Genomic DNA, 25,510 nt, shown 5'->3' on the forward strand with positions numbered 1-25,510 from the left:
CCCGCAGTGTCCGTTTTAACGTTATTCTGGAGGGTCTGGCGCTATCATAGATAAGAACTACCACCTCTGCATGCAACTGTGGTATTTTCTTGACTGTCATCACGATTGTGGATATCTGAGACATTCGACGCGGAGATATGTCAGAGACTACTCTCCACAGCTACTGGAAGGTTCAGCCCCTGTTGGAACCGGCTTAGCATGGTATTTGGAATTCAGATTGCTGCCTCTTGGGTTGATTGCAGAGTTGTTCCTAGTAAGTAGTTACAGGAAAATAATTGCCTTGTCAATCGTGAGATAAACCTGTTCCGGCAAATGCATGGAACGTCGCAGCTATACAAAGCTACCTCATCAACCAAACTTCATATATGGATAGCTTTCAGGGAGCGTATGGAAACATCCTTCCCTTAAGTCGTAGAGCCTGCGGCGCTCTTTGAATCGATGAAATATGCTTGGCAAATCTCAGCTGCCCTGGAACCGTGCAGGATGAGGACCGCATCTGAGCTTGGATTACCGTGGCTCTCTGGACGAGTCACATAGTGGCAGAGTAGTTATAACTAACGTGTAACTCCAAAACTCATCCTAGTTTCGGTTGATTTCAGTCTCTTGACATCAGCGTCGTTCAGGTCCTCCGTCGACGATATGATAGAAGACTTACATCATGTCACACTTCGACATGATTTGTCTCGGGTGCAAATGCCTGCGAATGTCTCCTGGGGCTCAGACACTGCCGGCCTCAACTCATTGCTTCCTCAACTCTTGCGGCTTGTTGTCCGAGCACTTCCTGCCTGTGCTTTTGTCGCTCGCTACATCCTTTGCAGTATCTTGATAGCGTACACAAACAAAGGTGCCCTATCAAGACGGCTCGGTCTTATCCTCTTGTTGTGCTTGTCAGTAGTGCAAGGCACTTTTGCATCACTCCTGGACATTCACCCGATGATCGCAGCAGAACTTGGTATCGATGCACTCCTGAGTAGTTGTCATGCAATCAACCTCTTGACACTGGTTGAAGTCGACGCTTCGGACCTGCAACGGAGGTTCTGCGTAGACCACACTCCACGTCGCTGGAAAGAATCTGCGGCGGACTGTCTATGCTGTGCAATTACAGGGGCGTCCGCACGAAATGGCAGGTGAAAAACACTCCTCCGTTTCCTCCGTCATTCGACGGCGCCAAGAGTCTAAGTCATGGCGATTTCTGTGCTAGGCAGATCACCATTGGCCTGTGGGAGATTAACACGGTCTGGCTGGTGGTGCTGTCTTTTCAGAGGACGATGCAACCTGATACACCTTGCGGCCGAATCCTCCCCGGCTTCCGGGACTGGGGGCTGTGGCACACAACCTGGCCCCTGTTGTGGATTCTCCCCTTTCGCCTAGGCATTGACGGCCTTTACCGACTGGCCAGCGCCGCCTCAGTCGCGGTAGGGCTGACTGAACCGCTTGACTGGCCTCCTGCCTTTAGTAGCGCCCGTGAGGCGTGGACCCTGCGGCGGTTCTGGGGGGTATATTGGCACCAGTGGCTACGGTGGCCCTTTAGCGCCATATCCACCACCATCGCGGAGAACGGGTTCGGGATGACGAAAGCACACCTCGTAGGGAGATATATGCATGTTCTCTTTGTGTTCACGCTCTCTGGTGTTCTCCATCTCATCAGTGACGTTCTGTCTGGAGTCCCGTGGCGCAAGTCCGGCTCTCTGCTTTTCTTTTGTAGTTTCACTCTCGCGTTTATGATTGAGGATGGTGTGCAGGAACTCTGGCGTCGCATTACCGAAAAACAAGGGAAGGAACAGGCGGTGCAGAGCAATGAGAAATGCGGAAGGATGAGTGCTGTCGAGGTGGTCACCTCCACGCCAGTGTGGAAGAAGGTGGTGGGATTCGCGTGGGTAGGGGCCTGGTTGAGCGTCTCGTCACCAGTTTATCTCCAGCCCTTCTTCGAAGGCCTGTGCCGCCAGGGATCTACACCTGACTATCTCCATATGGCCCAACGGCTAGATCCAATGGTCCTGTGTGGTGGTATGGCGGCTATGACTTTGCTTGTTTGGCACCGGTTTGGTATAGATCTCTGAAGTGTTCCTCAGCATTGCTCACTTACATAACTCGAATACGTGTTTAAGGTCAGTCTTAATACTCACTTATTACATACATTGCCCGGATGAAGTCTGAGCGTGTCACCGGATCTGGGTACAACAAGAGACTATCACAAGAGTGAAGCGTTACTGAGGTGCTAGTCTAGCTTGTTTTCACATGAATGTCCCAGAGTCGATGAACGAGCCAATGTATAGGAAACTGTAAAGGGGAAATGCTCCTTGGCAAATAGGAATACCAGTCATTCTCCTCCGTCAGAGACAATGTCCTTGTTAATGAAGTGCATTCATAGTACTTTGGATAAAACCCGCTATCTTCCCAGTCAATGATTCCGGTCACCACACAGGCATTGTTGTGATCCCGTTTCACTATAATATTATCAGTTCTGACATCGCCATGAGCGAAGACTGATCCCTGAACAGGATCTGTAAGGAAAGAATGGAGGAATTTGACATAAGTTTTACTGCCATGATGGGGAGTAGTACGTTCGAGATCCTCACATCCAGGAGGTACGCTGAGTATTGAACTGTCTGTGTGTTCCATGACTCTTTTGCCTTCAACGCATTCCAAATAGTATTCATCTTTTTGAAGCGTCCTCAATTGGCAGAAGGTGCCATCCAGCTGACGCTGCACAGACACCTTGTCTTGATGTGTGAGGGTAGGCCATGCCTGAGTCAACGTCATAGACGGGATGTAAGTCATAAAAATAACGCAAAGGAGCCCAATTCTAATTAAGCCATGAGGTCGTGGAACAGGAATCTCCGGTGCCCGTTCAGCAAGGTACTGCAGAGTCGTGTACTCTGTATAGTCACCGCTCGTTACGACAACTTTTGCAACGAGGTCATCATCACACTTAACGACAACACCCCTTACAGGATTTTCACATAGCTTTTGGGAACTCCAGAGCAGTTGTCGCAAGGGTCCAAGTAGCGCGTGCCCTGCGTCCGTTGGCTGTGCATCGGACTCGGAGAATTGTTTCAACAGGGTCGTTACGTTCTGAGATAGTGGAAAAACAATTGTAGGTGTCTCCGCAGTATCCAGACGCGTGCGAAAGTCCGGAGGGCTCCGTGGTTTCGTCACCTTGCGCTCCAACGGGTTGATCGAAGACTGGGCCGCGAGTCGATAACGCCGAGCATAGTTCGGAGGGAAAACCGATAGTAAGTTGATCTCAGGATCTTCCCTTAGGAAGACGTTGAGCACATTCAAGGTCCTTTGGTTGAGCATAGCAGTACTTGTTTTCGGACTTTTGAATTGTGATTCTTGATGCATCTGGCGATAGGAGTCAGGGATGAGTGCCATCAAATCGGCCGCTGGATTTTCCTCAAGCGCCCATTGAATTTTTTGCATCAGCTCTTGGTTACGCTGCACCGCGTCAGCACACACCAGGGAGGTAAACATTTCTGTAGTTATAGCACTATCGTCCATGGTCACTGACAAGCAAAAGGGCTCCAAAGCGTTTGCAAACTGAGCGATTATAAGAAACAGTTCGGTTGGAGGAGTGAGAGAAACAGCGGTCAGGTTTTGTTGCCCATGCATGGCGCAGGAAGCTAGCTAAAACGGGGAAAATAAGAACTAACCATAAGGGGAGTTGTTACTCTCCTATGTACTTAGGTATTGGTGCACAACCTAGAAATAGCCTAGAACTCCTTTATTAGGCGATTGAGAAGGGGCTTGACTTCAATGAATTCTGATTTACAATCATGCTATAGTACTACCCAAACTCAAGGCATCGGAAAGCAATGTTACATTGTTTGCAGGTCTACAATTATGGCATATGGAGGCGATGCAGAGTGGCTACATGTCCTTCAGGAGGTTGAGTGCGTGGCCAAGATCTTGACCAGAAGTGCTCGCTAAAACAGCAAAGTGTGTTGAATTCCGTATTAACATAAGATAATAGTCGACGAGTTTTAAGTAGCATACCATCCGCTGTACCGTCCAGGTCTATAGTGTGTTGCGACCCACAGAGAAAAAGCGTTGACGGGCTGGTTTTTACGTCTGAAAGATTGGGAAGATTGATAGGAATAGTTAGGCAAGGGAAGTCAGGTAATGCTTCTAAAGAAAACAACTTAGTTACTGGCTTCTGGATAATAGAAAAGGTCGTCACCGTGGGCAAAATGTCGAGCCTCGTAGTAGAACGTCAGCTTTGATCGATCCGGGACCTGCCCTGGACTGGTATGGCTAAGGAGAGTGCTGGCTTGTAGAGCACGGCCGATGTCACGAAGAATCATAGAAAAGTATTCTCCGGGTCGCCAATCTTGATGGGAACTTTGTGCTTCTCAAGCTTCCTGTTTAACCCATAGCTGAGAAACTCCGCGGTGGCGGGTTAGTAGTGCTGATTGCTTCCTATGCCATATGCAACACGCAATATGTTTCCGTACAAGAGTAAACCTACTGGAAAACAGTCGGATTCTTAGGCGCATCTTTTGTAGCAAGTATTCCTACTTGGTACAAGGCCCATGCGATTTAGATCTGAAGAGTAGAGAGTATGACAGATGGATCCATGTCCAATGATTTCGCTCACAGGCAATAACAGTATGGAAGCTGCAATGAGTCATGACATGCCATTGACTAAACTAAAGGCATCAGCCTGGGTTTTCTGTTATGCTTGAGGCCAAAGCCATTAAGATTTAATACATTCTGTTTAAGAAGCATCAATAGTGTCTATTTAAACAAAGCCCTTTTCTACCCTTTCATTCATTCATCCACAGGCAACAGCCAATCTACTTTCCTTTACTTGGAATTATTTATGTGTCTCAACATGTCTATTGACATTAGTCTCATTATCTTATCTATTTCTTTTGAAATCGACTGTTAATCTTTAAGCATTGTATGTTGGCAGAACTTCATATGTACTCAGGCTTTCAGGGACTGGTGCTTCCCAATCCCAGATTGTAGAGATGCTGTCATGCTGATCATGTAGTCCAGTAGAATACGAGCTAGTGCCCTGGATTCTTGGTCTCTTAAGGGCTAAAGCATAGCCTCTAAAATAATTGGCCATGAGTATCTATATATTAGTGTATATGGTCGGAAGAAAGGACTTCTAGGTACATCTTAGCCCTTATCCGCCTATATATAGTAGAGTGTGTAGATTTAGATTCGGTGCAGGTACCTTGTCTCCCTAACCATCCAATCCAAACTGTGGCCACTACTAGCATTTGGAAAGTGTCTACTTCACTCTCCGGCGCATTATCTAATTCCTCTTCAGATGGCCCCACCAGTTTTCTATTCAGCTTGATGGGTTAAGACAACGGGTCACGTGCCACTGAGAGACTCCCACACGTCAACTCACAACCTAGCAAGCTTCTCATTCCTCTGAGATTTGCTTTATGTTAAAAACATGAAGCAACATAATGATGATGATTTTGAAGCTATCCAATTCTACCAAATAGGAAGGGGGAAAGCCTGGCTAGCGTTAGCGGTTGCCGCTTACCGATGATTAGCGTGAGTGCACTTTATAGAGGTGGTCCAGCGAAGCTCACTTGAGGTGGGGCACGATCCACCAGGCAATCTTGATCGGAGAAATGCTTGCCTCTCGGGCCTGGGGCTGATCTTCCGCGACAGAGCCATCCTACGTGTTAAAGTCATAGTCTCGGAGGATAGCAGATTCTCCTCCGGTAGAATTTTACGGAGAGGCTCTCCGGGCTAGGGGGAGCTATGCACTGCTGCCTGATGCCGGCGGACTCGTTGTCATTGACGCTGTCTCTCTTCCACCCTCTATGTCGTTCTTCAGTTCACGACCGATCCTGACAGCCATTGAACGGCCCCACGCCAAAGTCTGTTGTCAAAATATCTTAGCAACCAAGAGATCGATGAGCAAGTGGCCAGGTCTGGAGATGTCGTTGTTCCGAGGGAAGCGTAGCGGCCGAAGGCTCGGAAATTGCGAGGCTGTAGCTACTGGCCCTGGTGAACAAACCCCTGGCGTGCTAGATGGTTAGGAGTGAGGTATTCCGAGGTAGCACAGGTCTAGATCCAATCTAAGATAGTGTACTTACCACTAGCCTGAGTAGAAAACTACACAGATTTTTAACGATCAGTACATATACTTTAGCCCCAAATTTGGACGCTTATACGGGGTCCTCAGTCAGCCAATGATATCGCATTCCGAGTGTCTTGGACAGTTTGCTTAATCTTGCAGTTCGGCTAAATGGCGGCCCAATCAGCACAGAGTAAACCTGTGGGCCGTTTTTTTAAGTTGGAGGATTCCCTCTGTGGACTATATCTTCATCAGGACAAGCTCAGCCCAAATGCAAGCGGCATGAGACATTTCTCGCAGTTATGAGATGGAACTCAAACGATGATTGGTGTTGGCGGGAGATTACCTTAGATTTACTTTGAATCCAGGGTATTTGCCGCTAGCCTGGTTAGGCATTCCCTACTATATTGCGCAGATTTCTCCAAATTAACATCATGATACCTTGCAAAGAATTAACACCGCAGATACGATCATGTACCTGTGGGCTCAATAAAATATTAGCTGGAATTGTCGCAGGATTTGTAGAAAACATCCTGGCACCACTATTGGAACTATTATGACTACGTGGATTTCTTCCTCCGCCCATATCCTCACCTGAGTCTGGGTTACCTGCTCTTCAAGTCCGATGAGTATTTCCACATGTCGAGTGGTTCGGATACAACGGGAAAAAGGCGTTGTTATGCCGTTCTTACTTGATGAAATTGGGCTGAATCTGCTACAAGGGGAACAACCGGAGCCCCCAGACATATTGACAAGCTAAGGACTACCAGCATCGGAGGACTAGTCAGCCCTTTAGATGACCGTCTGTTGTGGCGAGTCTAGACGGAAAAGCTCCGATCTGAGACCTATTTGCAGAGCGTGCTTTTCTTCTTGAACCTGGTTCGTAACAGAGATTGTCCCTGTGCTAGATTCCTTCAAAGTATCCATTAGGCTTTCCACAACTACTATATCGAAATGTCAAGACAAAAGTGCCGCTTCTGCGCAAATAATCGGTAGACAAATGATACTTTATAAGTTACTTTCTTCGTCTATACCATCATTTATCGCTATGAGATGAAAGGATTCATGCAGATGGATAGACGGTGAGGTGTCATCAAAGAGTAGTATAAGACTAATGGATACTAAAATCACTAAAATTGGGAGGCAAAAGAATATTTGTACCTAATGATTCGGATAAAGAATTTTAATGTCTGAGCACAGCGAGTAGAAGGTTGGTTGAAAAGAACAATAGAGTAATAAGTTGATTGCTAAATACAATATAGACCTGTAGCCCTAATTTCGTGATTTCCAGCATAATGATAGGGCATACTATAATATGCAGACGTTCTCCGCCAATGGATAAGACATACTACAACACGCCCATAGCGATATATGATCTATAAATTAATTCCCTCATATAGTAGAGAGTGAGATGTCAGTCAATGGTTAATTTTACTTGGGTGTTTCCTCCTAACGGATAGGTACAGTTCTATGTCAAGAGTGTAAGATCTCACTAGCGCGATCCCTCAATAGCACTAAGATCGTTAGGAAGCATTTACCAAGTGCTCATGAGCGGGACCTACCAATGGTGTTAATCTGCTATGGGACGGACCCTGCTTAGTGCCAGGAACACCTGAGTCGCGTATCCTGGCCTTTATTGGATGATTAGGCAGAAATTTCGCACTATTGGTAATCTTGTGCCCCAATTTCATTAAGAACAAGCCCCCTTGGCACGCTCGTATCTAAGTGCATCCGAACACACCAATCAACTGATGCTGCGCCAGCGGAACCTGCATAAACTCCTCGGAGGAGGGCAATGGTAATGAATCGCATGGCCTTGCGCCGGCAATGGTCCATTCATATTTCTGCCCCGTCAACTTCGATGGTATGCCGGGTCCGGTGCGCACCAGACGACCCTTGAAAATCTGCGGAAAGGATGCATTTATTGCTCGCCGCCTAGTTGCAATAGCCTCATTGGGTCTACGGTCTATGATACTTTCAGATTGCTTCCTCGGCCTGGCAAAAGACAATGTTACTTACGCTTACGGAGTTAGAATGAGACAGTGGGGCAGACCATGCTATCACAAAGCTAAATTAACTAACAAGCAACATAGGGAGCTCCATTACACAAAATGTTCTGTTTGGTTACGGAGGAGGGGGACGAGGGTCTGATATCGGATGTTTAATGGGTTCTGTATGCACCTCGGCGAGGATGCGACGGACATATTGCAATTTGTGGACTCGCCTTGAAGCTAACGACCACACTCTGCTTCCGTCTTCCTTTCTTCCAGGGCGGCGCATAGTGGGACCTGATGTGGGAAATTTGAAGCCATGAAGCAGTTGAGTCAAATATTTAAGCAAGATGTCCCCTCCAAAATGTCGGTTGACTCTCTGTACTCTCTGCCAAATTCGTCCCCAAGTCCTTAGACGATGATCTATTCCACATGGCTCGCCCTCGTGGTGGCCAGTCAGGTCATCCGCCTGGTACATGCAAAAGCTGTATTTGCACATTTCATGGTATTGTCACTCTGTCAACCTCAGATCTAATGGGCCAAAACACTAAGAATGCGTTGATAGGTCACCAACTCCCAGAATTACACAGCCGCTGACTGGGAGTGGGACATGAAATTAGCCAAAGATGCCCATATTGATGCCTTTGCCATGAACATGGCGTGGAAGGACAGCACCAACGACCCTTCCCTTGAGATGGCCTTCAATGCCGCTAATTCTGTGGGCTTTAAGCTCTTCTTTTCATTTGACTACGCCGGGAATGGGCCATGGAGCCAGGATACAGTCATCCACATGATACAGCAGTATGGCTCCAACGGTGCTTATTTCCAGTATAAAGGGAAGCCTTTTGTCTCTACCTTTGAAGGTCCTGGCAATGCAGAGGACTGGGTGGATATCAAGGCACAGACAGGCTGTTTCTTCATCCCAGACTGGTCCTCTGTTGGTGCTAAGCCAGCTGCAGCATTAGCAAATGGTGTGGCTGATGGACTATTCAGCTGGTCTGCTTGGCCATGGGGCAATCAGACAATGGATACCTATACTGATGCATCCTATATTCAATATTTGAAAGGAAAGCCCTATATGATGGCAATCTCTCCTTGGTTCTACACCAATCTTATGGGTTACAACAAGAACTGGCTTTGGAAGGGTGATAGGCTCTGGTTTGATCGATGGCAAGAACTCTTGGGTCTTGATCCAATGCCTGAATTTGTTGAGATTATTTCCTGGAATGACTACGGTGAATCGCATTATATTGGCCCGCTCTACGGGAAAGCCATGGCTGCCTTCGACATCGGCAAATCAATATATAACTACGCATCGGACTATCCCCATGACGGTTGGCGTGATGTCCTACCTTTCCTGATTGATCTTTACAAGAATGGCCAGGCCGGTATTGACCATGATACTGTGGTCTTTTGGTATCGGCCCCACCCAGTGTCTGCTTGCTTCACTGGGGGTACGACAGTGAATACAGCCTCCCAGCTGCAGATTGAGTTTGAGCCAGCAAGTGCTCTGGAAGATCGTGTATATGTCATGGCGCTGCTATCTAATGGCAATCATGCTGTACGTGTTTATGCTGGGGGCGACCACGGATATGTTAAATGGGAAACACGGCCAGATGCTGAGATTGGAACTGGGATCTTCTTTGGCAGTGTGCCATTTTACCCGGGTAAGGTCGGTGTCGAGCTTTACAGAGGTGATAGCGAGATTGGCAGTGCTGTAGGCCTTGAGATATCTAATCGATGTGAGGAGGGATTTAACAACTATAATGCTTGGGTAGGCAGTTTCACCGGAACAGGCATGGGCACGGAAGGGAATACAGGGGTTGCGCTCAAAGATCAAGCATGTATCCGAGGCAAAGGAGCATATGATTTCAATGATCTATGCAACTTTACATGCTCTTATGGCTACTGCCCAGTTGGAGCATGTACCTGTGAACAAATGGGAGTTCCACGCACGAAGCCTAATGCAACAGGGGTCATTGGATACCCTGCAGAAGGCAGGGATGCAAACTACCTGGGTCTATGCAGCTTTGCCTGCAATTATGGCCACTGTCCATCTAAGACGTGCGACACCCAGGAGCATCCCATGCCGGTCCCAACAGTGTCAGACTTTCTGCCTCCTGCGTGCACCGAAGGCACCGGTAATGGCAGCTCCATTGGTTTGTGCTCCTACGCCTGCGGTTTCGGCTATTGTCCTATCAATCTGTGCAAGTGCACCAAAACAGGGGCCCTCGTTGAGCCCCCTCCCCAGACCAAGGGAGCTGGAATGGCGGCTGCCGGCATGTCAGACGTGCTGAATAATCTCTGCGATTTCACCTGCAGCCGAGGGTATTGCCCACCGGAGACATGCATGTACAAGGATGAACTTGCAGTTGCGAATATCAAGCCGATCTTGAGGTGGGGTGGCCAGGGTGCAGCTATCTGCGGCGACACCCAAAAAATGATGATTCTGTTGGAATTCAGATTCGCAATTCTCATGGCACAAACAGCACAAGACAACCTGCAGTCGTACGGCTTCTACGATACATTCTTCTCGCAAGGCGTCCGAAATCGGCAGGGTTTTGCCCAACAGGCATCTGGCGTCTACCAGAGAGTTGCATCGATGCTGGATGGCTCGTCGGGCAATTCGGGCCCTAGCTATGAGCTCAAGATCACTTGTGACTTTAATGCAGATCCATGTAAGAAAGCACAGAACCCGGATATCGCCCACATGAACCCCGGAAAATTCACAGTGAATATCTGTCCCCGTTTCTTTTCGGATCCTGGTATTACAGCCACAACTGATAAGTATGCGCATCCCCCGGCAAGCATTATCGATGCACACCATACAAGAGCATCCGTCCTTCTTCATGAAATGACACATTCGAAGTACGCGATGAAAACAACGTCGGGACTTAAAACCCAAGATTACGCGTACGGATGGGAAAGCTGCAAACTCCTTGCCGAGGGTACTTTCGACCGAGGATGTCAGGCCTACAAGGGTCTCAAGGGAAATCTTTGTGCAGATAGTAAAGACCCTACGAAGGATGGGGTGTGTAATGCCGACTTTTCCGCACAAAATGCAGATACATGGGCTGTGATTGCGGCTGGCATTTTCTTCAGCCACGAGACGGGGAGACAAATCCCGCTCTACCCGCCCACTCCTGTGTCTGCAAGAGCTGTTTCTGGGCTGTCCGCTAGAGCTGGGTGTGTACGGCACGATGACATTATGTTTGACTCAGGAAGCGGATTTGAGATCAACGGCCTGGTTTCGTTTGGTGATTCTTTCGCCGCGGGCATGGGTACCGCCGAGACGACAAGGGACAAATGCCGTGTTGGTGGAAATAATTATGGTGATCTGATTCATCGGCATCTGGGAGACGATACACTGTCTATTGAGAAGAAGGTCTGCTCTGGTGACACGACAATTGGCCTCCAACGTCAGATCGGGGAATGGACGGGTTCATCCCCTGCAAACCTGGGTACATTGACTATGGGAGGAAATGATCTTGGTTTCTCGGACATCGTTTGGTACTGCATTGTAACTCCGCTTACGTGGATGCCCTCATCGTGGAATCGCGCCCATTGCACGGCTGCAAAGGATAAAGCTCGCGCTTTGATGAATGACGAGGGAGAAAGTGGCCTGCGCTTTAAGCTCAAAACTCTCTACAAGAGTATCCTGAACAAGGCAGAAGACCATGACTTTGCTCTCATTGTCACTGGTTACACTGGATTCTTCAATCATGACACCACCGACTGTGACCAGAGCACCTTCCATTACTTGTGGGCTGGTTATAATCCTCCTAGCGATGGGTTCGCGGATCGGATCGTTTACCTTACCACGTCGCTACGTACGGAACTGAACGGCCTGGTCGGTCAGCTCAACAACTTGATTGAAGCTGCCGTTCAAGATGCCAATTCCGAGTTAGGATCCACCAATGTTCACTATGTTGACGTCCAATCGAACTTTGACAGCCACCGCTGGTGTGAGCAAGGGATTCATGAGCCCGACGCCAGCGCTCCAAACACCTACTTCTTTTTGAGCGGCTGGACCGATTTTCCTCTAGACAACACCGCTGTCACATCGTCCGATCCTGTGGATATTGCCTCCCTTATGCAGACTGGGGTCAACCTTCCAGAGGCGTCAAATTGCCAGCAAGCAATAGGCTCGGATCCAGACCCATATGAAAAATTCCTGTGTCTGGCTTCTATTGCGATCAACCAGGACCCGAATGGACCAGTAGCTTGGTCGTACAACAATGCGACCCAGGCCATCAAAGATGGGAATGTGAACTCGCAGCATGTCTCCGACTGGTCTCCTACTCGACAGATCAAAACTTTCCACCCACGGAGTCCTGGAATGGGACTTTACCGTGATGCTATCCTACAAAAGATTGATGCTATAATGGACAATTAAGCAACTGGGATCGCCAGCACTCTTGTCCAGACTCCTCCCTCTCTCTCTCTTTCTTTTTCCTTTTTTTTCTTCTCTGTCTGGTCTGTTGTCAAATATTTCATTCTTCCTCTCGCCAGCTTAATCCGATTTCCCTTGTCCAAATAGTTTGCTCCTCTTGTACTGGTACCCTCATGATAGCTGGAAGCATGCAAGCAAGTGTACCTTCTCTTCCACGCCTCCTCCTAGGCTCAAACTATCAGACAACGTAATAAGTAATCAAGTGAGCCACATCAGAACCTCAGCGATGCACCAACCTTCTCCTTAAACTTTAATGCTTCGAATCAACCACAACCCCTTGATACTGATCAATCTCTGACTCCACGGGCAGTTCACCTATTCCTTACTAGGCTACTACTAGCTACAGGGGGCCCATGAGAGGACAGTTGACAGGGGACTACCCGTCATGTGACAGGGACTATCTTAGCGCACACGATGATTCGTATAAATACCTGCCTCGAAGGCCCCAGCCCCCAGTCCCCAGTGGCCCAGTCCATCCAACTACCGCCTACCCACACGCACACCACTTACTTCATTTGACTCCAGCACAAATGGGTCAGCTCTCGTCTTTCGTGAGATCTTCTGACGCAGACACATCGTATGATGCTCCCTGACGATCTATGCAACAAAAAGCTAAGCCAGACAGATTTGCGACTCCACGTCTTACTCTTACTTTGGAAGGAAAATCATATGTCGACCCTTATTATGATACGTCATACTCCCTCATCATCAGAATCACGCGGGATGAAGATGATCCCCATACACAACCATGCATCATCCATTGGGACCCTATTGAGGATGCATTTGGCCAGCCGGGTATAATGCTAGTCCGTTCTAATCATGACTTCACGGAGGACCTGGGGCCCGTTCAAGTCGACTCTAACCAGCTGCGGGCAAAATCCCTCCACCCAAGGAACGTATCCCAGTCCGACCCGTGCTTCAAACAACTGTACCCAGGCACCAGCGTCTCTTGGGAGCTGGACCTGCCGTCTGTCTACTTCAATTCCCTCAAACCAGAATACGATTACAAAATCCGCTGGATAGGCGGACAAATCTCTTTGTGGGACTGGGGCACATTAGCGCAGCACAACGGCCGCATCCTCGGCCCCAAGTCCCCCGCAGTGGTCCTACCAGGCGGGCCAGAACAGCTACTGCACATTAACTATGTTGAAACCGATATAGAAGAAGAGATACCCCCATTGCCGCCTTCGCCCGCGCCGATGTTGGCATCTGCCAGGAAGAGTGGCGCCCCAGTCTTCAGCCTCACCATCGCAGGACCTGCTACGCTATCGATGAAAGATCGCAATCCAGACGGTCGACTACGCTACCCGGTCACAATGACACTCTCGTATGATGCTGCTCCAGACGGCTTAGATGAAAAGCCGGTCACATTTCATACTTTCATATTCAAATGGATCGATGATCGCGACTATGGTTTCAGGCTTTACTTTAGAAGAAAAGGTGACGACGACTGGAGCTCAGTTGAAATTCCGGTCATCTTTACGTACCACATGTACCAATTTTCCGAGATCGTCCCGGTTAATGTTGGCCGCAACGACAAGGATGAATTTGCGGCCCTGCTGCCTGGTGAGTCGTGGTCATTCACGCGGGAGGTGACTCATTTCCCGAAGGATGCAGCGCCTGGTGATGAATTCCGGTACAGGTTTAAGGGTACGCAGCTTGACTGGTGGGATTGGGGACACTTTCGAGATCATGAAAATACTGTGGTGGGGATTGAATACCTTGTCCGCGATCCGAAAGATAATGGGGGTCGGCCTGGGCTTGTGGTGCCGGCTAGTAACTGGGTCGAGTTTACAATGGTTGAATGAGGTTCTTGCTTACAAGGCATCGAATTTGAAAGCGATGGTGATATCTGGAGATTCATATCTCTGCGGGATGCCCCAAAAGAGGCTCTGTCTCGGTCCCCCGTTGTATAGTGGCTTTGCTTGAAGACGAGCGATGCAAGGCCAGTAACAGAAGCACTGTCTGGCCGAGGGCGAAGACAAAACTGTCAAAGATGATGAAACCAACAGTCCCGTACCACACAGTAAAAGTAGTCCAGTCGTAATGACCCTCCAGTTTCTCATACGGAAATGGAAGACTTGGTATCCATGTCACCGAGACGAGCGTAAAGACAACCGCTTGCACAGCCAGACCCTGCAAACTCAGCGCATTGGGAAAGGGTGCAATCAAAATCTCACGAGCTTGACAGAAGATTCCCAGAACGCCTAGCGCTGTGAGAATTGGGTAAATGTAGATGCAGTGCACGAAGTAAAAAATTGCCGACCAAAATCTTTGAGCTTGATAGTCGGCCGGCGGGATGGAATTGATAATCATCAGAGGAACGATCGAGATAAGGAGAAAGCTGGTATAAGTGGCAACTAAGAAAATCCTCCGGTTGCTATAGGCCAGAATTTGGCTGAATCTAGGAGGACAAATATGAGCATCTACCCAGGTTGCTTCTGGACTTTAGGATTGGATCTCACAGTGCCAAAAAAAGGATCGTGACCACAGCACATTGCCACACACTAAACCTGTCCCCTGCGCTAGGGGGTAAATGCAGAAAGATTCTGGGCTCTCGTTCATCCAGAACAAATAGTCCGAAAATATAGATGGTGAGATGCTCAGTGGCGAGAATCAAGTTCAACAAGACGTTCAGCGACGAGATCCCATTGATGGTTTGTTTTCTCCAGATGAGCAATATCTGGGGAAGAAATGAACCGACGGCGAGAATCAGCAAGATACTAAATAAATCAGTAAAGCTTTTTGGAGAACCTTTTCTGAGGTATGCATACACACGCCACCATAGAGGTGGCTCTGGAAGCGAAAAACGCCACCAGAATTCAGGTATCTCTGGAGGTGGCATATTATGTTGTGAGGGGAAGTTAAGAAACTGTATAGAATGTGCAAACCAAGTGGCATCAACTCCCTTGGTTAGCTAGATAGGAAGCATAAGCTTAATACACAGTATTTGTAGGAGTGTTCGGATTTAACTCAGGGTTGTTGAGAATAAAAGGGAAAATAAGACCAGAACTGAAAAACAAAAGGCGCATAGCTTATATAAAGCCCAAGGTGCAAGAATGCCAAGATGCGGCGGCCCTAGAATTCCACTTATAAAGGCAACCAGAGGGGGTGATAAATTAAATGAACTAGGTAGCTATAGTACCTCTCTATATGATGGCATCGTTAGCGCTGAAATAGCCCGCATTGAACCGCCGCTCAGCCTCTCACCACCGCCTGTCCACGGGCTATGCTACTGCCTACAGCCCTTTGCGATCTCGACATATTCATTCCATTTTCATCAATATAAACTCGATTCTCTGCTTCAAACGACAACGTACTCTCTAACGCAGCTGCACAACACTGTACACTTAGAGATGTCCGAGAAAGTCAGGCCTCGGTTGAGCAGTTACTCCACAGATACCATTGGGATTTTTCTAGTAAGGGACCAGGAGACACACCGTCCCATGTGACTTCGGAGCTCGAAATAACCTGCAATCGTTCGGAGAGTGGTATTATACACATACTAGCATCCCTGCTATGTACCATGTCTGATGCGACATTCGGATAGAGCTCCTCAATGAAGTTCTAATGGTCTTGTGTGGGCTTCCACGGCAACATTCTCACGTTGTTAGGCATACACACCTGGACCCAAATTAGTATCTAAAAGATGCCGTTGGCAAATTCGACGTAGAATGCTCTTCTATGTAATAGCAGCAAGTTTTAACTCCTGTGTGGCCATCTTTTCTCATGGCCCGTATACAGATACCATTCTCCTCAAGCTTTGTGAAAATCCTCCAGGGCCCCTAGAGTCTGCGTATAAGATATCTTATATTGGAACATTCCAGTGGAAAGTCGAAGCTGAATATGGCTTTTGTCAATGAATGTGGCTATTTTTGCATGCTGGAGAGAAATATAGCTTAGTTTAAGCAATTTTATATATGGCACATATGCCTGAAAAAGAGTCCATGCGTACTTGCATTGAGAAATACTTCATATTTACTTAAACCTTTATTAAAGGATAACCACTTGAATACCATCATCTCAATGGCATCTTCTCTGCCTTTTGTCTACAGGCACAGCCTAGATACCTTAGATCATACAAGAGCCAAGGCAATCTCTCTGTTGCACGCGCGCTATTCCATAAAAAGGATACAAAGTACTTTTGACAGCCGTGTTTCATTGGCCAAGGGCATGGTTAGTGATTACATGATACGATCCACGTCCAAGAGCTGTTTTCGAAAGGGATTCGCGTCCTCTCAGCCATCCCTGAAGTAAATCAATTCTCGGTGGAAACGATCTCAAATGCGCACCGAATATGAGTTCGGCGGGCCGTAAGGAAATGTCATCTTCATTCAAATCAAAGCTAACATCTTAACCTCATACAGCCTGGGTGCCGCAGCCATCACCATTGGCTTGCCATTGCTGCTGTACATCTTTGCTTTTGCTTGTAATGATGTCGCTGGTTGCCCAATACCATCTCTTCTACATATTCGCTCGCTCTCCTGGGAAAAGGTGAAAGCAGACACAGGACTACTTAGCGCCACTATGGCCAATTTCTTCAGCTGGGAGGTGACATTTATTACTCTTGCCTACTATATTTGGGGGCTACTTCTCTGGAGAATTCTTCCTGCGAGACAAGTCTATGGCACTAAACTGATGCACCATGGCCGTCCACTGTCATACCACTTTAATGGTAAATATACACTCTATCACGCACTCTTCTGTACATGGCCAGAGCTAAGAATTCCCAAGCATTCTCTGCAAGTGTGGTTACTCTAGCCATCTGTGCTGCAGGGACCTACTTTCAAGGCATCGACTTCCCCGTCTGGTCTTACATCACCGACAACTATGTGCAGCTTTTGACAGCGAACATCTTAATTGCATATGCACTCTCTGCCTTTCTTTACATCTACAGTTTTACTGTGGACACTAATTATCCCAACCGGGACCTTCGAGAGTTAGCTGCTGGAGGTGCCACGAGTAATCCGATCTACGACTTCTTCATTGGCCGTGAGCTGAACCCTCGCGTCACTCTGCCGTTCTTCGGGGAAGTCGACATCAAGACCTGGTGCGAAGTCTGCCCTGGTCTGACCGGGTGGATCCTGCTTGATCTTGCCCTTCTAGCCAAGCAGTATCGCAACTATGGCTACATCTCTGACAGCATCGTCTTCACGACAGCTGTACAAGCATATTACGTTCTGAGCAGCCAATATAATGAATCCAGCATTCTAACGATGATGGATATCACCACCGACGGCATGGGCTTCATGCTCTCATTCGGTGATCTTGTCTGGGTACCATTCCTTTACTCGACTCAGTGCCGCTACCTCTCAGCCTACCCTGTACATCTTGGCTGGCCGCGGATCGCGGCTGTGAGTGCTGTATTTGCGCTAGGCATCTATATCTTCAAGGCCGCCAATAACCAAAAGCACGCTTTCCGAACACAGCCGAACAGCCCAGCCGTGGCTAATCTATCCTATATTCAAACCAAACGGGGAACGCGGCTCCTCACGGCCGGATGGTGGGGTGTCTCTAGACACATCAACTACTTTGGGGACTGGTTGCAGGCGCTACCATTCAGCCTGCCGACAGGATTCGCAGGCTACATGATTTTATCGGTGGGCAGTGCATTACCTGATGCCTCCCCGGCCGTTCCTATGCTGGATGGGCGGGTGGCTATTCAAGGACCGGCGGCTGGTTGGGGCGTGATCTTCACCTACTTCTACGTGCTCTACTTTGGAATCTTGTTAATCCACCGCGAACGTCGAGACGATGTCATGTGCGCTAAGAAGTACGGTGAGGACTGGAAGGAGTACAAGAGGATCGTTAGATGGAGAATATTGCCTTGGGTTTATTGAGTACATCTCGAGGGGTCAGCTTAGTGGCTTTGGTCCAAAGACTTACATCCCGCCCGTTCAACATGGATCCAAAGGAGGTGCTGATGGAGACATTGCAGCAATATACTTTCTCAAGGGCAGTTGGATCCTTGTAAAATAGGGCTCCGCATGCGGTCCCAAAAGACTCTAGAGACCAACGGAAGAGAAGAAATTAAATTAAATTAATGATATTACCTTAGCGGCTTCAGGCCATATGAACCATATCTTGAGCCTCCTCATGCAGCAGCCGTAGCGTTGATGAACAACCGCTCCCATGTCATACCAAATGTCGCAAGCAGGGCGATTGCACCAGCCACAATGCAGAGTATATAAGTCCGATCAATGGCCGTAACGATCGCAGCGAGAACTCTGCTCTGGGTAGCCAAGTCCAAGTCCTGTATAAACGTCGATTAGTCGAGGTAAATGGTTGAAAGGAGTGTTCATCATCACGCATGACTAATTAGTTACCTACGGTTCTAGCATTTTCCGTAATAACTCTACAAAATATCCCTGTTTTAGTAAAATATGAATACTTATAGGGTAGTCTGCGTTAATCATATATACTGAAAGTGTGACATGGTTTATTGGATTAAGCTTATTATATATAACTATTTCTAGCACTAAATGACTAATATATACTGAAGTGCTGTCTCTACAATTGAAGATTTCTGGGCATATAGAAAACATATGGTCCGAAGTAATCAACAAGCTTGCTGTCTCTCAGATAGTGTTTACCTAAGTACAGACCGAACTATATATCCAATTCGCGCCGACTATCTGACTATATTCCATACCCAACTGCTGCCATCAACTTGCTACTTCTCTATTACTGACGATATTCCGGCATTCCGAAGCATCTCATCTCGCCGTTCTCCGCGATAGACCAAAAGACAGTAAAAAGAGAAACAGAGGAAGCCGAGAAAATAAGGTGTGCAGATAGCACGTATCCACCGCACATACGAGCTGGCAGGTCCGGTAGTAGATCAAGTGGAATACGGCAACAGATACGAGGAATCTACGGCAAGTCAATCGGGGCAGCCAGATATGGTATTTGACTTACAAAAAGGGATGCTTGTAGAATCCGGCCTTTTGCATCAGGTGCTCGGGAAAGCCGATGTAAGAGGAGAGGGCTGTAGCTTTTTCCTTTCGGGGAGACGGCATTGGGTGAGATTGGATGGATTTTCGGGCTTATTAAAGATGGAAATGTAGTCGTTTCTCGATATATAGATTGAATCAATGCACACTGCTTAAAACAGAAGGCACGAGTTAAGATCGAACGAGTCCAGAATTTATCAGTCATCTGGCTGCTGAGCTATTATGTAAATAATGGACCTAAGCTTGTGCCCGTTTCTAAGCCTTCTGGGTGCATCAGTGGGTCCTGCCCACTCTAAACTAGGGTACCCTAGTACTAGGCTGTGATTGGAAAATGGACATAGCGAAAGCGTGCTACTTACAGACTGCAACATACTATGGAGCTCCTTCTTGGTGATATGTACAAGCGTTCCCTCCTAGCCATGATTAGGTGGATACAGACTTTCTGGTTCAAAGATTATCAAATAATCGTTGAAACCCGCCGAACTCGGCTTTCGAAAAGTATTCATGCCCGATGATAGATCAAGGCCCAAATCGAATGTCTTTGCGCAATGGCGCGTGGCGGCGTGGGCAAGGTCAAAAGTGACATCGCTTCATGAACGTCGGGCCCTCCGGTAGATGGCACCGAATCTGGTTTGTAATATGGCTGGCGCGACGTCTTCGATATGGTGGAGGCTGGAGCCAAGATGAACAGTTCTTAACGGTTTCTGAGCCACACTCATCATGCTATGTTCAACTTTCTCAACACTTGTGACTTGAGAAAGTTGAGACACCTTCATAGTGTGCGCAATAACTCTCCACAAGTTGGCACTTTCTCAAATATTGGAATTCCTAGGGCAGCCGTTGACCATTATATCGATACTTAAGAGGGATTATTCAGACATCAGGGATAAAGCAGTGTCTTCAGCATACCAATCTCCTCATTTGATTGAACACTAGAGGTATATTGATAGGGTCACCACGCGGTTGCGGTGGACATATCTCGGCGTTTGCCCCGAGACTGAGCGCGGCATACAGAGACGGAGGACTGCCGAGTCGGTCCTCGGCCGAGATGCGGGGAAACGTGGGGTTAAAATTATTTATTTCATTGTTGAAAGAGCAATGGCAAAGAAGGAATATCGCAGGTCTATGAAATAATAATAATACTGATAGCATTAAGCAGCCTTCCCCGTAGACCCCAGCATATCCATACACCTCTCTACAGCCTTCTGCATCTCATTCGTCGCCTCCTCCAGCACAGCCGTCAAGGGCGCCCGCCCCGATTTCTCGCGCTGCACCCGTACATACTCATTATTCAACACCTTGTTGATATTCACCTTGGACACCCCACACTCAATACACTTGGCAAAGATCTCTGGCGTGAACGGATCTGCTCCATGTAGCACCAGCCTGACCCTGTCCCCAACCGCGTCCTGAATGCTCTTCAACCGATCATACTCCAGCCGGATCCCCCGCGGCCCATACTCGCCATGCACGTTCCCAAAAGCAGGAGCCAGCCAGTCAATCCCCGTATCCGCAAACTCGCGGCTCTCTTCTGGAGTCGTCAGCAGTCCCTCCAGGTCAGCCGTGTCCGCAACCCCGTCCTCCCCGCCCTCGATCCGCCCGGGCTCTGCCTCCGTCGCAATCCCGCGCTCGTGGCAGTATTCCACCAGCTCCCGCGTAAGCCGTAGATTTTCTTCCTTCTCGTAGTGGCTCATGTCCACCATGATGCCGTCGAAGCCGCCTAGGTCTGCGGCGTAGCGGATGATCTCGGGGGTTTGCGCGTGGTCCATATGTACGGCGATGGGGACGGACGCTTTGCGGGCTGCTTCGGCGGCGGCGTGGACGAGCAGGCCGTCGGCGTAGTGGATGGCCCAAGGGAAGAGGAGGATCATGGCCGGGGAGCGCTTGGCTTCTGCGGCGCGGACGGTGGCCAGGATGCCCTCGAGGTTGTAGCAGCACATGGCGGGCACGCCATAGTGGTTTGAGGCGGCGTGGTCGAGGATGGAGAGGGCGCGGTTGGAGGCCATTTTGGAGGCCATTTTTGCGATAGAATTTAGGCGAAGAGAAGAGGAAGATGCGGGTGAGTAAGGATTTCAGTACAGAACTGTAGGTTCAATCGGGGTATATGGCTTTATATATATGGGGTTGTTTACTCTGGAGGATGGCTCCCCCACTCTCTGCACGGAGTTGGTCCGACTGACGTCAATGCGCATTTGGCATCCCGCGCAATTCAGGGGATAATTAAGAGGCATTAATTGAAGGCATTACATAGAGAGGTCTGAATACAGTCACTGGCCAAACATCTTGATCACGCTCGTGCTCGCTTCCCCTCCGAGTCCGTGTCTCCTTGCCGTCAGCAACTTTTCCAACGCCGCATTCCCCAGATGCAGCGGGCAATGCAGGTCCCTCGCCTTTTGCACCACCTTCTCCATCTGCAATACGGCTTCATCGAGCGTTTGTGACCCTTCTGGCGCCTTGTCTCCAATTCTCCCCTCGATCATCTCCAAACCCTTGTGAATAAACACTTTGCTTGCGCCAGCCGCGTCGCTGACTAGTCGGTGGAACATCGCGAGATCGACGTTCAGATACCGCGCAAACGCAATAGCCTCTGCGGCTGCCACGAGGTTGACTCCCAGCATCAGATCGAGGACAAGCTGGAGGGCAGCTGAAGGATCCTCTGCGGTGCAGGCCACGTCGGCGAGAGGTTTGGGATAGTACTGGCGGACCATGGCAGAGTCGTCTTTAGGGCCGTAGCCCTGCAGCAGTGCCGAGAGGTAGACTTGTTCGGCAGTCGAGCACAGAGGTGTCGGGAAGTGGTGCTGGCGGGCAGAAGTGGTGATAATACCCTAAGACAGTCAGTATTCGTAGAAAACACTCCGTACAGGCAACATACCACATCCTTGAGAATAATCGTCAGCGCACTGGCTCCGGGGTTCCAATCCTCCTCCACCATCCGCTGCAGCCGGTTCTCATGCATCCACGTCCACGCCTCGGAACCAATGATTTTCTCAGCGGCCGTCTTCGCATCGAGCCCCAGCTGCGCCGCGAACCCCATCGCCTCACTGGCGCCCAGGATATGGATCCCCGCCAGCACCTGATGCACCATTTTCATGTTGCTGCCGGCCCCGACGCCGCCGGGGACCAGATACAGCTTGTTCGAATCAGACATCACCTGCAGGATCTCGCGACCGCTGTTCAGCGCCTCCTCCGACGCACCCGCCATGATGGACAAGGTCCCGTCGGCTGCGCGCTTGGCACCCCCGGACACGGGACAGTCAATGAAGCGGATATCCGCACGGCCGCGGGACTGCAGCTCCGCAGCTACGGACTGTGCGTAGAAAGCGGGGACTGTGGAGCAGAGGAGGAGGGTGGCGTTCTTCGGGAGGTCTATACATCTCAGTGTCAGCTTTGCTCCTCACGGTAAAGTAAATGGACGTTACGTACATTGTACAACACCGTCCTCCCCGAAAAGAACAGACTGGACCTGCGGCGCCGAGGCGACCATGCAAATGTAAAAGTCCTTCCCCTCTGCCGACTCCCGAAGCGACGAGGCGGGAATTCCTCCCTGAGACTGGAATCGCTGCACCGAGGCGGGGAAGACGTCGAAGCCGACAACGGGATATCCTTCGCGCACCAGGTTGGCGGCCATGCCGAAGCCCATGGCGCCTAGGCCGACGAAGCCGATGGTAGGTTTGGACATTTCGATTGATCTGCTCTTTTTCTGTATTTACAAGTCTGAATGTAGGATTGAATTAGTGATTACTTTGATTCTCCAGTCCGACGAGATCGTGGTGTTTATAAAGCGCGGGGCCAAGGTCCAAGCAAGCAGTGGGGGGAGAGTGGGATGAATGACGGCTGTCGGAGTTGCTCCGAGATACACTCATCCAGGCTCAGCAGTGATGGCGGAGTGATTATTCACGATTCGACTATTGTAGAATCATGGCAAAGAATAGTGACGGAGTTAGAGAAAGTGGCATGAGATTCACGCGATTGACCTGCGAATATTCACGTAGGCAAAAGTAAGCGAGAATACGCGAATAGATTCACGTTTCAGGACTTCAAGAACAAGATATATAGCCCCTTCTCTCCCCCTCAAGGCATCTTCTTCTTCTCATCGTCACATTCTCACCATCAGGCAGTTCTAAATTGTCTTTGGAAGTCCAAGAAAGTCATATCCACACCTACTTATAAAATACCTCTTCCTTCAGTTCCATGTTACTATCCCCTCAGTTAGGGCCCTCAGGGATGAGTGACCTTACCATCACCCCGTTGAGATGTGTACGCTCAGCGACTCGTAGCAAMAAGGCTACTTGACCGCTTACACGACCCGCTTGGTCACTTCAGTCGTCTGCAGAGAACTCATCCCCGCGCGAGGTGACATTGCAATCCGCGAGCCAGCCCCCTGTCGTTACTCCCTGGGGGCCGTCGCATTGAAGAGGATGGGCAATTGCCACATGCCGATTACCTGGCTATACCCAACAACTTGGGCGCCTGGCCTCGTAAACGAGCCAATGCTGGCTCCAACAGGGTTGCAATCAACTCACAGAGTTGCGAAACAAAAGGTATGTTTTTGAGCTTGCAATTCTAAATCGTCGACTAAACAGGCAACAGAATGCGCCGAAGCAGGGGCGGAGCATCAATCGGTACCGCTGGAAATCGACGCCGAGCCGTGGCAAAATACGCCTCCACCATATGTTTTCGAAGAGGTCGAGGAGGTAGCGTCTAGCAGGTGCCAGACGAACAGGACATTTGCCAGCTGAAGCTATTTTCCACAAGGACAACTTAGGTGAGTCTATCCGATAGAGCCAACAAAATCTGATGTTAACCGACGACAGTGGCATCGCCTCTTCAGAAAAAAAAACAACTTGCAGTGGCAGGAATTGCCTCCTCCTGGGAGACGATAGAAGGTGCTTCGCCCGAAAGCCCACAGCAGTGATCAGCGGAAGAAGGCCCCAGGCAGACGGCGCAGTGCAAAGAAGCAAAAGTCTCTGTTTCCGACTACCCGCGATCACCCCGATCATCATTTGATGTTTCACTTTCCTCGGCGCCATTCAGCAAAGAATTTCTATGGCACTACGAGCTTTGTCTCGCTGCGCCACATGCGGTCCGCAGCCGAGGACTTGCCCCCGTTCCAAAGACAATTTAACATTTACTTGTACAATTGGGGATTGAAAACATTGGCCGGAGAGCGTTCGCAAAAGCTGAATGAAAGATGTCCGAACAACAAAGAATTGCCCGAGAGCCCAGGCTGAACGGGAACGACATATCCCAATGCCAAGGGCAGTACTGCCCACCATTCGAATACGGTCCCGAAATGTATGACATGTTCTTCGCTGTCTAACCCAATCGATTCTTGGGGCTCCCTTATCCAAAGTATATCGGAGAAAGCTCAAGATACAAAGGAGTCATTTGGTATCCTTCGCCAACTGGCAGGCGGACTTTGGCAGATGAGATGCTCTGCATCAAGGGACCCAGTCCTCTGAAAGTTGAACTGCCTGGGAATATGGCATACATTGTGAGTAAAACGACCAATTCCTAGTTGGTCTTCATATCTTCGACCAACTCAGAGAATGACCGGACTACCGCTCTGCTACGCGAATGCAGGGAGTGCGGTTATGTTTCTTGGACGGCTGCTATGCAGTCCTTCATCATTGCCCTCGAAAATGTCCCCGAAACGAGCGGTTCGGAACGTCGAGGTAAAACACTTCATTGGTGCTCAAGAATTCCAAGGAAGACTCACAGAGTCATGACGGTTATAACAAGCAGATTTGAAGACTGTTTTGACAGCTCTGCTGAGCTCTCTGAATCCTGACCGACCAGCACCCATTATTTCTGACGTTGGTGAAAAGGGAATCTTTATGTATCACCTTCTCAACGTGAGGAGATCATCCTCAAGTGATATTCGTCTTGGGTCTTGGGAGGCACTCGTTCTTACATCCCTGTCGTGTTCCACTTCACAGTGAAGCCACAACAGTTCATACAGCCTCGGAGCTAACACTGCGCTCAATCAGAGAGCAGCGCAAAGTTGACAATACTTCTCAAACATTTCATGCCTGGAACATGAAAATCAAGTTACGGGGTA

At 49.0% G+C, this 25,510-nt stretch overlaps 8 protein-coding genes across 8 annotated transcripts; 4 read left to right on the plus strand and 4 right to left on the minus strand.

Moving 5' to 3' along the window:
- Positions 1-933: 933 nt before the first annotated feature.
- Positions 934-2,060, plus strand: Aud_005855 (wax synthase family protein; the record flags this gene model as incomplete). The annotated part of the gene is made up of 2 exons (XM_043290771.1): positions 934-1,034; positions 1,106-2,060. 2 exons carry the CDS (start codon positions 934-936, stop codon positions 2,058-2,060), a joined length of 1,056 nt encoding a protein of 351 aa, XP_043146706.1.
- A 384-nt stretch (positions 2,061-2,444) lies between these two features.
- Positions 2,445-3,615, minus strand: Aud_005856 (uncharacterized protein; the record flags this gene model as incomplete). Its single annotated transcript, XM_043290772.1, has 2 exons — positions 2,445-2,447; positions 2,470-3,615. 2 exons carry the CDS (start codon positions 3,613-3,615, stop codon positions 2,445-2,447), a joined length of 1,149 nt encoding a protein of 382 aa, XP_043146707.1.
- A 4,846-nt stretch (positions 3,616-8,461) lies between these two features.
- Positions 8,462-12,439, plus strand: Aud_005857 (uncharacterized protein; the record flags this gene model as incomplete). The annotated part of the gene is made up of 2 exons (XM_043290773.1): positions 8,462-8,548; positions 8,609-12,439. 2 exons carry the CDS (start codon positions 8,462-8,464, stop codon positions 12,437-12,439), a joined length of 3,918 nt encoding a protein of 1,305 aa, XP_043146708.1.
- Positions 12,440-13,026: 587 nt separating this feature from the next.
- Positions 13,027-14,304, plus strand: Aud_005858 (uncharacterized protein; the record flags this gene model as incomplete). The annotated part of the gene is made up of 2 exons (XM_043290774.1): positions 13,027-13,073; positions 13,122-14,304. 2 exons carry the CDS (start codon positions 13,027-13,029, stop codon positions 14,302-14,304), a joined length of 1,230 nt encoding a protein of 409 aa, XP_043146709.1.
- A 2,901-nt stretch (positions 14,305-17,205) lies between these two features.
- On the plus strand, positions 17,206-18,336 carry Aud_005859 (uncharacterized protein; the record flags this gene model as incomplete). The annotated part of the gene is made up of 1 exon (XM_043290775.1): positions 17,206-18,336. The coding sequence occupies one exon, from the start codon at positions 17,206-17,208 to the stop codon at positions 18,334-18,336; it is 1,131 nt and encodes a 376-aa protein (XP_043146710.1).
- Positions 18,337-18,590: 254 nt separating this feature from the next.
- On the minus strand, positions 18,591-19,515 carry Aud_005860 (uncharacterized protein; the record flags this gene model as incomplete). Its single annotated transcript, XM_043290776.1, has 3 exons — positions 18,591-18,749; positions 19,315-19,369; positions 19,415-19,515. The coding sequence occupies 3 exons, from the start codon at positions 19,513-19,515 to the stop codon at positions 18,591-18,593; spliced, it is 315 nt and encodes a 104-aa protein (XP_043146711.1).
- A 1,085-nt stretch (positions 19,516-20,600) lies between these two features.
- Aud_005861 (class II fructose-bisphosphate aldolase) lies at positions 20,601-21,467 on the minus strand (the record flags this gene model as incomplete). Its single annotated transcript, XM_043290777.1, has 1 exon — positions 20,601-21,467. One exon carries the CDS (start codon positions 21,465-21,467, stop codon positions 20,601-20,603), a length of 867 nt encoding a protein of 288 aa, XP_043146712.1.
- A 249-nt stretch (positions 21,468-21,716) lies between these two features.
- On the minus strand, positions 21,717-23,128 carry Aud_005862 (NAD(P)-dependent oxidoreductase; the record flags this gene model as incomplete). The annotated part of the gene is made up of 3 exons (XM_043290778.1): positions 21,717-22,274; positions 22,322-22,815; positions 22,873-23,128. 3 exons carry the CDS (start codon positions 23,126-23,128, stop codon positions 21,717-21,719), a joined length of 1,308 nt encoding a protein of 435 aa, XP_043146713.1.
- Between the last annotated feature and the right edge of the window lie 2,382 nt (positions 23,129-25,510).

This window comes from Aspergillus udagawae (assembly GCF_001078395.1).
Source record: "Aspergillus udagawae IFM 46973 DNA, scaffold_4, whole genome shotgun sequence".
Lineage (NCBI taxonomy): Eukaryota > Fungi > Ascomycota > Eurotiomycetes > Eurotiales > Aspergillaceae > Aspergillus > Aspergillus udagawae.